This window comes from Musca vetustissima, unplaced genomic scaffold (genome assembly GCF_032173495.1).
Source record: "Musca vetustissima isolate MV318-11 ecotype Yass unplaced genomic scaffold, APGP_CSIRO_Mvet_v1 utg70801, whole genome shotgun sequence".
Classification (NCBI taxonomy): Eukaryota; Metazoa; Arthropoda; class Insecta; order Diptera; family Muscidae; genus Musca; species Musca vetustissima.
The window spans coordinates 1-13,800 of record NW_026884942.1 but is presented as its reverse complement, the minus strand read 5'-3'; the positions used below and the strand labels follow the sequence as shown (position 1 = coordinate 13,800).

The 13,800-nt window shown below is 34.7% G+C and overlaps 1 protein-coding gene across 1 annotated transcript; it reads right to left on the bottom strand.

Annotated features, from left to right (window-relative positions):
• Positions 1 to 523: 523 nt before the first annotated feature.
• Positions 524 to 13,001, bottom strand: LOC133332043 (KN motif and ankyrin repeat domain-containing protein 2; the record flags this gene model as incomplete). The annotated part of the gene is made up of 10 exons (XM_061540425.1): positions 524 to 706; positions 978 to 1,178; positions 1,244 to 1,456; positions 2,280 to 2,526; positions 2,588 to 2,781; positions 2,830 to 3,205; positions 4,352 to 5,826; positions 6,142 to 6,662; positions 11,473 to 11,702; positions 12,405 to 13,001. Coding segments are annotated over 10 exons (4,237 nt in total), but the record flags the coding sequence as incomplete, so codon positions are not given.
• Between the last annotated feature and the right edge of the window lie 799 nt (positions 13,002 to 13,800).

Here is a 13,800-nt window from a genome sequence, read left to right as displayed (position 1 = left end):
CTGTTTTTCTAGGGAAAATGCCTCATTTTTTGTGCCGTTAATTTTCCAAATTGTAACTTAGTCTCTTTTGCATTTACACCCATAAATCTAATTTACTTAATTTTTACAAAATTGTAAGTAATGTCTTCGTTGATTGCTTATTTTCATACATATATTTTAATTGACTTATTTGAGGGGGGTTTTGTGTGTGTAGTATATGTGCGCTTTAACTTTAGTGTATTTACCACATGGAATGTTCTTAACTTATTTTCAAATTTTTCTTTTAATTTTAACATTTAAACTTAACAATTAAAATAAGTAACTGTTTTCTAAACAAATACATACATACAGATAGATATAGAATATTTAATTAAAAAAATGCCAGTTTCATTTCGTTTAAGTTGTAACAAAAATTAAAAATATATTTTGCATTTTAAATGCCCATCGGCTTTGTGTGTATGTAAAATAAATATTCAATTTGTTCGCTTTAGCCTAAGAAACTGCAAGGGTTACATAAATCATCTTAAATAATTTTTTTATTATTTTATTTCGAGGGTTGCCTTTTATGGCTAAAACGTGGTGATGTCGGTGGCGGACTATGTTTAACTGGGGCGGTATCAGGACGGCCGGGCATTTTACTGCGCAACATTTGCTCGTGGACATAAAGGAAAACACCAATGTCTCGATGGCCGGCCTGCCAGGCGATTTTAAAGGCTGTGCTGCCGTCCTGGAGGAAATTAAAAAATAATAATTAAAAATATAAAAAATAAACATTTAAATACGTATAAAACACAATCGTAGCACTGTAGCATCCCGATTAATCAATCAAAGGTTCGATTTCGATTAATTTTATCGAGCTTATACTGCAAATCTATTGAATGTAGTCCTACAGTCTTTTTTTATATAAATAAAATTCTCAGTGTTTTAGAACTCATTTTTCTATATAAAATCAGTGCATCAGGCAACTAAAAAATTAAGAAAAATCCTTCTTTTCTTACCGCATCCTGTATCAATGAATCACAATCGGGATGTGTCAACAAATGCTTAACAATATCACTGCGTCCATGTTCGGCAGCACACATCAATGCCGTGCTGCCATCTTCATCTTGTATATTAATATCGGCACCATTGGCCAATAGAAGTTGTACCATTTCCAGGTTACCATGCGATACAGCCAGCATTAAGGCTGTCTGGCAATGCTGTAAAACATAAGAATGAATATATTTTTATAATTTATTTAAATAATAATTCTCATGTTACTTACCTTTTTTGCTCGTATATTGACATCGGCCATTTGAAACAGCCGTTCAACGACCGTACGATGTTCGGGATTTTTCAATTTAGCCAACGAGACGAGCATAACACTAGTATATCCGGCATTATTCATTTGATTTACATTGCAAACCTTTGAATCGAGCAGAATGGAGACAACATCGAAATTACAATGCGATACGGCATAGTGCATGGCTGTGTTGCCCTGGAAAGATTAAAGAAAAAACAATTTTAATTAATTTTTGTTCTCAATAAAAATGTTAAACTTAAAAAACTGAGGATTCAAAAACATTTCGTCAACAGAATAAAGTAGACTGAGGAGTCACAAATACACCATCATACCAAGACGACATTGTCCTTATACATTTAAAGTTTGATAATAGATTAAGAAAGTTCCGATCCCAAGGCCTCTAATTATTCACTTTACAAGATAAGATTATTTCACATGGTTGGATTGGCCTTTCGTTCCTATACTCAATTCTCACAATCGATTTGCTCGTCAGAGCTCTTTGGATCTTCCATGAGAGTTTCCCTTGACTTCAACCCGATTATGCTGGGGAATCTTTCGGGCACAGTATAGAGGCTCAAGGCACGTCTGAGGTATAAATAATATATATTATATAATAACTGATAGAATGCCGCTGGATTGAATCAATACGGTATAATCGATTTAAAATAATCGCATAAAAGTTAACATCACTATTAGTTTAATATTTCTAATAACATGTTAGACTCATTGGTTCGTCCTTACAGACAGGTTTAAATTTTTCGCATTGTAAATCATAGGTGCATATAATACTATCAAGCAACACGGCTCTTTGGAACTATTCTCTAGTAATCATTATTGTTATACACCCCTGGCTCCCTAAATCGAACACTCCCTACATCTCACATTTGCTGTAGAAACAAAAATGACTTAGTTCTGAACTCTTCCTATTCCACGGAAATTTCATTTCATTACATCCCTTATTTTAAAACCAATCTATTTTTGTTCTCAATAAAAATTTCATTAACATATTTTCACTTACATTCGAGTCCACCATATTGACGCAGTATTCCAATAATGGCACCGACAACTCTTCAAAACAATCCAAATAATCTTCTACCTCGTGGGGATTGGCGTTTTCCGAACTGGAAATACGAAACCATTCTTGTTGGATAATTTGCTTGGAGGTTTTCAAGCTCAACGATGAAATGGGTTTGGCACCCATTTTCTTTAACAAGGAGTTATTGATGGACTTGCAAGCAACCAACATGTTTGTTGGCGGTGTGTACCTAAAACACAAAAATTAATTGATAAAATATAAAATGGCAGGAATACTTTGTGTAAACTTACTTCTTCCTCGGCTCTGCTTCACGTGTGGCAATTTTTTGCAGCAATGCCTTGGATGGAGCTTTAGGTTCTTCCTTAGGTGATTCCTCTTCAATTTTCTGGCTGGTTGTTTTCGCCTGACTAGATTTAATGGGTGAGGGCAAGAGTGACGTTTTCTTGCGTGCTCCCTGAGATATTTCTTGTTTGGATGGTTGTGGCTGCTGCACTGCTGTTACTTCCTGTACCTCCTTGGGCTTTTCTTCAACCTGCTCCGGCTCCTCTTCCGTTGTAATGGGTTCAATTTCTGGTAATTGTCTTTCATTACCATTTCCCTCCGTGGACATAGTTACTGTTGGAGCTGGTGAATTATCACGTGACCAACTAATGCTCACACGCTTCTCTTCGCGTACAATGAGCTCATTATCATCGAAATGACTGAGGTCATATAATGATTTACGTTTTGGTGATGTCTCAGGGGATTCTGTGGCATTACCATTGTTATCGGTTTCCTCCTCTTCCAGTGTGGCATTTTCATTGGGTTTCTGTGGTGAACCACCACTGGCCACAGGTTCTGTTATGAAACTTTGAGATTCGCCAGCATTTTCCAATTGATGAAAGACGGAGGGTTTCTCCTGCAGGGAACTATAAATGGAAAACAAAAATATTATTGTTGTGATAGAAAAAAGTTCCGGAAAAACTCATTTACGTCAATAGCAATGCTGAACAGCCACTTACTATCAAAGGATAGCAAGTGAAACTGCCAAGACTCCAAAACATGTGGAATGCAATTGTTTTTCCTCGCAATGCAAATCAGGAATAAAACTTTATAAAATTTATTAAATGTTTTGTTTTTCTCAAAAATTTTGCAAATAAAAACAGGCACTAACACACACACAACAAAAACACAAGCAGCTACAAAGCTTTCCGAACTTAACTAAATATTTACTGCGAAGGTCATTGCTATTGTTTGCATCTTCTTCTTCCTCCTGTTTTGTGTGTGTGTTGAAAATAGCTAGTTCTGGGCCCAAGTTATGATGTTGAATTACAGTTCGAGCATGCGTAGGATGTAAGGGTTGTCGTGGAAAGAATTTAATTGTATTAGATGGGGAAATGAAGCATTTCGTTGTAAATTTCGTTTGGACAAGGAAACAAAGGAATGTTCTAGCACTGAAACAGTCCAATGAATCGAATTTTGTGAATGTTTCATAACGAGTTCGGATCAAGCCACCGGTCTTGTTTAATAACACTGTAATAAAATTATTTTAATCCAAAATAAAATAGTTCAATATCCTTTTGTCAATAAGAAAACCTTGCTTTCAAGCAAATGGTGATTGAATCTACCCCAATATCCCAAGCATCTTGACACTACGGAAACATATTTTGCAAATAGAAAGGACGAAATTCAGATATGAAATTTTAAATGCTTCTCACAAATTGAATTTCTTAAAAATTAAGAAAAACATCTACTAAGTAACGAACTAATTAATTTTTGTTCTCAATAAATTTTCTCAATATTACAAATTCCATTAAAAGCCCGTTTTATATATATATATATATGGTCCTGGCAACTCTATCTCTACCACTCTATACAAAAATTTCATTATTATTGTTTTGCTAATCTCTCCCACCATTTTCAAAACAAACCGCTGTTACACCACGCTCACTTTGCATTGTATTAGGTCAGTGAGTTATTGGGTTACCTTTTACATCACACAACTTTCCCACATATTAATTCAGCAACCTTCAGGTTTGTGTCTTAACTAAACAAACTCATCTACAAATACCTACCTTGCCACATTTTTACGCTCTGCCACGGGTGTGGATGGTGGAGATGGTGTTACTGTATACGTATTTTGCCTTTGAAAAACTCGACGTTGTGGTGTTGGACTTGGCAGTGCCTTGGGACGAGGTATTTTCGATTCTGCTGCCCTACTGGGTACAGGGCTGGCCAAGACCTTCGAGAAATCCTTAGCTAAATTTTTAATGGCATCCTTACAAGAATCACAATAATTATCGGCACATGCAATTGAAATGTGAGGTTTCACAACATCACCACAACCAATATCACGTTTGTGTATGGCTTCAGTATTGGAGGAGGAGTTACTGGTTGTAGCCAAGGGGGCAGTATTTACACCATTGTCCTTGAAATTCTTCACTTCGGTATTGCAACCTTTAGTGAAGACTACAGGTTTAGGGGCTGGCAGGCGTGTTTCCTTCGTGGGAGTTGGTGGGGCAATTTCCTCGGTATTGGTGTGGGAGGTATTCAGGCGTATCAAATCTCGGGTATCGGTTTGTTTGGCACTAACATCAATCGCGGATTGGGTTCCACTACTTTGCATTTCGGGGGAATATTGTAACCCCACAGAATGTACTGTGGCCAAGGAAGTTTGACATCCCGACGAGTGTACCGCCACTGGGGTATATTGAGTCCATTGTGTTTTCTTTTGTATGTTGAGTTTTTCATTATCTCCCAAGGTGAACGTGTTACTACGACCCGGCATTTCTAAGAGTTTCAGGGAGACGGATTTATTAGTTTCTACTGCAGGTTCTTCAGTGCCACAGGCCACATTATGTTTGGTAACCAGACATTTGGGACAAAGGACATCATTAACACTGTGATTAGAACAACCCACTGTTCTGACATCTGGTTTACAGTTGGTATAACTTTCCCTTGTGGCAGGTTGGGCCATAATGCCTACATTATATTTTGTCACTTGTTTTTCTGCCTTTGTTTGGACACCATAATCCCGTAAATCTTTTTTCGGAGTATACATTTGAGTACCCACCGATATAAGATCTTTCAGACGTTCCAATTTCTTTTGTTCCTCATGTTGCCGTATGCATAATTCAATACGTTTCTCCACCTCAATTTTGGTATATAAATTTTCATTGATGTTGGAGGTGACGGCAGCGTTGCAGGCCACATCTCGTGTCGTCTTAAGTATGGGTTGGGGACTTCCAACTGCAATATCTCGTGTTGTTTGTTTGCTACACATAGTACTAACATCTCGTTTTAGAGTTGCTGGAGATTTTGTCAATTTCTCTGATGAGGTTGATGATGTCCTTAGGCGAGCTCCAAGACTTTCCAGCGAAATTGGACTAACACGTTGTGGTTGAAATTGTACTGGTGAGGTTATTTTCGGACTTGGACTGGGTGAAGAGGAGAAACGATTTGCTTCCTTCGCCTTTTGCAGCTCCTCTTCCTTGCGTTGGACAGTTTGTTGCAGACGTTGCTTCTCATCCCGAAGCTGGTTTAATTCGCTCTGAAATGGATAGAAAGGGAAGAGAAAAAAATATTATTTCAATAAAATAGTTTCATATGAAAAATCAATCAACTATTGTTCGCAATAAAACTTTCGTAAGCCTTGAAAAATATCTTTAAATAGTCCACGCCTCAGAATATGTCCCCAGAAAAAAACTTAAAAATTCACTCTTAAATAAATAAATTTTCCCGGATATGAATCTAGTAAAAACTCCCTAAAACCGTCGGTTGAAGATTTTTTGTTTGTACCAAGATCTAGTAAAGATATTCTCTATATAGAGTGTAAGATTTGTACTTTGTTGTCTCTGCGACTTACCTGTAAATCCGGTATAGTTTTAACCTGTTCCTCTAAGTCTTTCATGCGTTTCAAACTCAAAGCCATTTGCTGCCGTATATTGAACAGAGTCTGAGCATCAGCAGCTGGTGTTGTGGGTGTAGTTGTTGAGGTGGCAGTTTGAGTACTAGGTCCCACATTGTGATCGACCGATGTCAGGGTCAATGTACTAAATTTCTCCGTGGTTATTGATTCTTGGCTAGTTTCATGAACATTTGATGACGACGGCAACGGAGATATGGGACTAGTTAATGAGGATTTTACCAACGATTGTTTACGTGGTGGTGGTGCAGGTGGCGTAGCCGTGGGCTGCCCTGTGGAGCTAGGGCTACTGGCATTGCTAACCAATAATTCCTCAACGGGTGATTTGGCATTGGCCGCAACTGTGGCCTTAACATACGACTCATATTGTTGTTCGGCCGGTGAGAGTTTTTGCTGGAAGGGCAGTGGTTTGGAGTAGATGCGCGATGATCTCGGTGATTTGTTGCCGGCAATACAGGAATCTGAAAGGAAAAATTATTTGATTAAAATTTACTGAATATAAAGGGCATTTTTCTTTACAACTTTTTAAATTTTCTTTAACATCGGTACGCTGTATCAAAACAATTCGTATATTAAGTCTTTCCATGGACACAGCTGGCGGCAAACTATTCCAGTTACTTCATCAAACGGTAACAAGCCGCGTTTCTCTCTCTCACTTTTTGGCATTTTGAAAGTAGCAGCTTATTTCCGATTAAATTTTGTACCCATACATATAAAAATGTGGAGATATACATATTTACTTGTTTGTGTTGCTTCCGAATCAAAATGACTACATTAATGCAAAATTTATTCAAATTTTGCCATTCAAATGCTCAAAAAGTTGAACTTGTCTAAATCTGAATTCTCTGGATTTTTGTTTTGTGTAAAAGTTTATAGGGCGGAAATGTGTGTCACCACCACACCACACAAAATTCAAATGCCTTTTTGCCGTAGTATTTCCAACAAACGCTGTTGATAAAACAATTCAACAAATTGTTGTGGTCTTAGCCGAAAAAAAAACACAAAAATAATCGAGTTGGAGTTTGTTTATTTTTCGGTTTCCAAGTTGTTACACTTGACAACTTCTCAGAATTGTTGTTGGTTGGTTGGCGTTTTTTTATTTTTGTTATAAAGAGATTTTTAACCTCTCAATAATGTATAACATTAGATGAGATGATGATTTAAACCCACATGGCAAGACTCTACCATAATTTGGAGAGGAAATAAATTAGATAATTTTATAAGACCAGCTTTTTTATTACATATGATGAGGGCAGTGTAATAATTGTGGTAAAAAAATATATACAAAACCTGCGAGATTTTATTTCAGTATGTAGACGATTTTGAAAGACTGAATTCTACGGATACAATTTTGATATATGTTTTGTTGAACTAATTAATTTTTGATTTCAATAAATTTTATGTTATAATAATGAGTATGGATCTGATAGTTCTTCAATCATAATAGTCCACTTCCCTATTGCCTTTGACAAAAAAATCGATAAATGCAAGGTTGATGATCTACTTCTAAAATACCTTCATACTTATAAGTAATCAATTTTTGTTCTCAATAAACTTTCCGCGGGTATAGAACATGAAAAACCCCCTTCGAGTCCTATTTAAAACATTGTTCTGTTTATGAAATAAAGTTCTTCCTTGAATTGATTACAAACCGTAGAAGATCTTTGGAAAATATTTCTGCTAAAGACCTTCTGAGAGTTATATTCTATTTTTAGAAGATATTTTCTAAGTTAGGTTCCCTATAAAAGAATGTTCTTCAGTTGTTCTGCCTGCTTTAGAAGATATTCTATAAATTTATAACATCTAATTTTCGGTCCTTAGTTTATCTAATGAATGTTTTATTGTATAGGGAATTAATGTGTATTTATTTGAGGGTCTTTGAAATACTTTAAAACTTTTCCTCGAGTAAAATACATTCCATATGGCACGTAAAAAGAATAAATTTTTTGTATGGATAGAGATTTCCGACAAATATATTCAACCGGAGAAAACCATTTTACTGTAAAAAACTTCCTGACCTTCAATGTTACAACCGCTGGTAGGGTATTTTCTCATTATTTTGAACTTTATTTTATTATTTATTTGTTGCCATGATTTGTTAATATGTTCCGCTACTGTCGTCATATGTCGGGTGCTAGTACACAATTTTTTTGGAAGGGGTTTTTTTGAGTTAAATTGACTTTGAGAATTGATATCACTCGAGCAGAAAAATTTGCCTTCAGCAAAAGCTAGCAAACAAGAATTGCAAAGTGTCATGAATTTATTGGAGTATGCTTTTGATAATTGTGCGAAATAAATGCGGTAAATAACAGACAGGTAACCAAGCCCCCAAAAAGAATAAATAAAATATACCCAAATAAATGATAAGAATTGCCGTTACTAATTAGGTGAGAATTTTATCAATTATTATTGAAATTAGTTTTGATTGTGACAGAAGCATATCTATTTTGGTTGGATAACGTAATTTTGTATGAGAAATTTATTAGAGTCAAATTTATTTAGAAATAAAATAGCAATATAAGTATAGGAGGGAAATATTTTAAAAGGATATGTTGCAACTGGGTTATAATAAAGTGGTTACTCAATCCTCTAATTGGAGTTTCGAAAAATTACGAATCAATTTTTGTTCTCAATAAATATTATATAGGTTCTCCAGTCAAGAATATCATTTCCCCGATGAACTGTAACAATTACTAATGTATTTAGTTTATTTTAATCCTCACAGGTAACCAGATTTGGTATAATTCCCTTCTAAATCTACGTATTATTTTATTTTCAAAATGAAGAAATAAAAATAAATCGTTTTAAAACTACTAAAATCATATTTATATGATTTTCATATAGAGTCATCAAAATTTCATAAACATATTCTCCAGTTAATCTTTTGCTCATTAAAAAACTTGAATCCAACAAAACAAACCATATGGTCATTATCAACCAATCATTCGACAACAGAACATAATCTTCTTAAATACCCACAAACATAAATTACCATGAATCATAAATATTAAACAAATATTTATGGATTTTGCAAAAATTAACATTAAATCTTCTTTAGTTCGATGACAGATGAAATAAAGCGGAAAATAGGCTTTTAAAGTAACATATAAATGGATATAGGAATATTAATTGGCTATGTTTTTATTCTTAACGTGAGTTAGACGTCATTTATGGTTAAGTAAATATTTCGACTTTCGATTATTTTATAAACATTTTCAATCAATGTTATAGAGTTAAAGTTCATTTTATTGAACAAAATGTGTATATTAGGCCATTTAATACTTATAAATGGGATTATATGATTTATAAGAGTTATGCCATTTCAGTTTATAAAAAATGTATTTTAGACGGTCAACGTAATTCTCCTAATGAAGCCAATGAATTGTGAATTATTCTGGATAAAACAATCAAATTTTGTTCTCAATAAATTGTTCATTGATTCTTCTGGAAGATCCATTTTGTTCACAATAAATTTTACCCAGGGAATAAACAGGAAATCGGTTCATGAAAGACCTTGATCCTTCAGATGATATAATCGATTTTTGCCTAAAATGCTTTCAAATGAAAAACAATGAATTCTTATTCTGTCGACAGAAAAAAATAATAAATTTTTGTTTTCAATTAAGATATACCCAGAAATATTACTTTGAAAGAAACTATATTAAGGAAAATTGTTGAGATTTTTACTTGCAAATTTCTAGGGACTTTCTTGAATTAGTGTAGATTCGAATTCGAAAATACAAAATTAATAATTTTTTTATGCAGACAGATATACTGATTATTGCTTTATATTATTCCCGTATGAAAAATCTATCAATTAGTGTTCTCAATAAATTTCATCCAGACATGGAAAAGGTTATTTAAGCTCTTTGACCCTTCAAATGATACATAAATTGTTAGTGAGTTTTATTAGCTTCAAGCTTAAAGATATCTTCGTATCCTGAATTATGATAATTAATATGAAATCAATTTTTGTTCTCAATAAATATACTCCAGTTATGAAACTGACTAAATTAAAAGTACAAAATAACACATACGGCATTTTAAAAGGGTTTTTTATGTATCATATCTTACAAAATAGGCACCGAAAGCTCAATATAACGGGAGACCACAGTTTTCTAAGAGAGAAAACATCCACAAAGAATTATCCTGTATATAAAACAGACTTCTTCAAAGATATTCCAAATGTCTTCTAAAGGAATTTATCATTTTTTAAATGTGTTCTCAAAATTTTATAAAATTTCCATAAAAGAGGTCTATAACCATAATAAATTGTGAATAAGTCAAGAAGTTTTCCAAGCGTTTTAAATACAATTTTCAACACCTACAGTTTTTTGTTATGGCTATACGTGGAAAGCGTTCCCAATTATTTACCCACTAGAATTTTCAAAATTTAATACATAAAATCCAAACACTTACATTCTTGCCACCAAGATTTATGCCAGGGTATTTTTGATTTCCTTCGTAATGTGACCCCTTCAACTGAAGATTCATCAACCCGAAGGCGTTGGGGTGAACGTTTCTTTTGACGTTTCTTAATTTTATTCGCCGACGAAAACATGCTCAACTCTTATCAGTTTTGCGTTCAATTCGAAAATATATATTTATTTTTACATTGTGGAATTATAAAAATTTCATAAAAAGTGTTGGATTGTTTTAAATATTAGCTCAGTATTGTTTGCAAATTTCAAAATTTCTTCAACAATTTTTTTCTCTTTTTAGTTTTGTATATTTTTTCGGTAGAAAACTTATTAATTCAATATATTGGATTATAAATTTTGTATTTTGTTTTATTATAATAAATTTCTATTTTTTTTTAATTTGGTTAGATACTTTGAGTATTATTTTTGTCACCAATTTCCGTTAGAATTTGTTTCGAAATTCTTTTATTTTTCCAATTCGCGCCATTTAATAATTTTCTATATAATTTATTTCAAAATTATTTTGCTCAGAATTACACGCTCGTTTCGAAAGTTTTCTGCAAACTAAATCACTTGAAGCGAACAGATCTGTAAAAAAATCTCGACTTCAGACACAAAAAAATCTCAAAACCCCACAGCACCACAACAGTAGCACAATTATTGATGAGATGGAGATGGTAGACTAAATAAGTATAGGAAAATTTACTTGAATCTTCTTCGTTTTTTGTGTTGATTATTATTTCCAGTTGTTTGAGGATTGCCTATTTTGACAACCCCGGAATTTGTCCAATATGCGATTAAACAAACTCCTAACTCAAGGGTTCGGCTTGAATATGTCAAATGTACTTACTCCGTGGTTCAGTGTGATTTGTTCCAAAGGGGCACTCAATATATGGTTTGTCCAAAGGGCAACCAAGTCTTCCTCTCGAGGCAGCAATAATTTCGTCCCAAGAATCAAAATCCTCCTCAGAGTAAGCTTTTCCTTCATATATATATTTGTCCAACAACAGGGCAAGTTGTTTGTCTGCAGCACTGATTTCCTCCGATCGTTGGACTTTTATCAATTCTTCCACAAATTGCCTTAATGAGTAAGGCAGTACAAATTTCGAATATAATTTTGTTTCAGGAACAATTTATTCTTTGCTCACGAGCAAGATATTTTAATTATTTTTCCTTTATTTAAATATAATTTATTAAAATGTTGCACTTTGAAATTATTTCACTCAACAAGTGTGTTGGGTAAAATTTCTTTATATTTTGCTTTCTTTCCCGTCACCAATGTTTTCAATAAAACAAACGTCTTTCGTCTTCAGCAGTTTCAAATATTAATGTTTTATTGTTCTATTTATTATTCTGGTATACCAACCAGGATAGCGGGACAATATTATTTACATTGCCCAGCGGCAGAACGATCGACAGAGGCAGAGAAAAAGAATAAGTAAATAAATGTATGTACGTATGTACATACATTCCTCTGTTTGATCGTTCGACTGTTGTTGCGTGTAAACAACAACAATAAGTGTTATTCTCTTTGTGCGGCGAATTCAAGTACATCACACAAAGAGGAATAACAAAAAGGGCATTAGGGCGGCTCTCGTTTGGTGCAAACATATTATTATAGCATTACAAACAATCGTGAAAATAAATTAATATAATTTACACTAATTTAAGTATTTTTTTAAATAAAAAATGTAACACAATTTTATGAATAAAATTAAATGACCCTTGAGCCAGAAAATATTAAATAAATTTAATAAGAATAATTAAAGGGATTTAACATGCCGGGCCCCATTGAAACCTCCGGTTTCAATCAAATTTTCATCTTGGAGTAAAACAGCTAATTTTGCGATTGGACGTCGAAATGTTGAATGTGGTGTTTTTATTTCGGCCACTCGAGCAAAGCCATCTGCCCCAGGGACAATGTGTGTGACACGACCAAGAACCCATTTCATCGGAGCGACATTGTCTTCATGAACAATCACCAAATCATTGACCTTCAAATTTTGTTGCGGTTTTTTCCAACGATAGCGATTTTGAAGTTGAGCAAGATATTCGATGTGCCACCTGCGCCAAAAATGAGACTTTATTGCTGAGATTCTCTGCCAGTGTTGCAAATGAGATATCTCCGAGTCAAAGTTTGTCTTCTCTGGAACACTTTGCAGAGGGCAACCTATTAATAAATGCCCAGGAGTAAGAGCTTCCAAATCGTTGGGATCCGTTGATAACGAGCCAATGGGACGTGAATTTAAAATTGCCTCAATTTCCACCAGGGCTGTTGATAACTCTTCAAAAGTCAGTCGAGCATTATGTAGCGTTCGGAACAAGTGACCCTTTGCTGATTTTACGGCCGCTTCCCATAATCCGCCAAAATGAGGGGCCCTGGGAGGAATGAAGGAAAATTCAATAAATTTTGTTGAAGCGAAATCTGCAATGGCTGCCTTATTTGCCTCCTGATGAAAATGGTGGTGAAATTCATTTAATTTCCTCTCAGCGCCAATGAAATTGGTGGCGTTGTCGCAACAAATTTTGGTAGGAACACCTCTGCGACCAATGAACCGCTTTAAGGCTGCTATAAAGGCTTCACTGGACAAGTCTGAGACCGCTTCAAGGTAGACAGCCTTTGTAGCAAAGCACACAAACACAGCTATATATGATTTATATGGACCCTTTCCGCGGATCTGAGGTATGTGGGTATAGGGCCAGCAAAATCGACTCCAACTACTTCAAATGGACGAGAGCCAGTTACTCGATCCTTGGGTAAGTTACCCATCACTTGGGTCAGCAATTTTGGTTTGTACCTCGAGCAATGTATGCAGTGATGAACCACTTGTTTTGCCAAAGACCGGCAATTAATTATCCAGAATTGTTGTTGTACCAAAGACACTAAGGCCCTAGGGCCAGCGTGGTAATTTGTACGATGGATATGAATTATCATATTTTTAACAAAGGGGTCAGTTTTTGGTAGGAGCAAGGGAAATTTGGCATCTGTAGTTAGATTTGAATTCAACAACCGACCACCTACACGGATTAACGTCACTCCAGCAACTTCTTCTATAAACGGAGCCAAAGATGACAGTTGACCAGAAACAGAGCCATGTTTTGAGAGTTCCATAAATTCCTTTGTAAAATAGTGCTGTTGAATTAGCCATACAATTCTGTGAAGAGAATGTTTCAATTC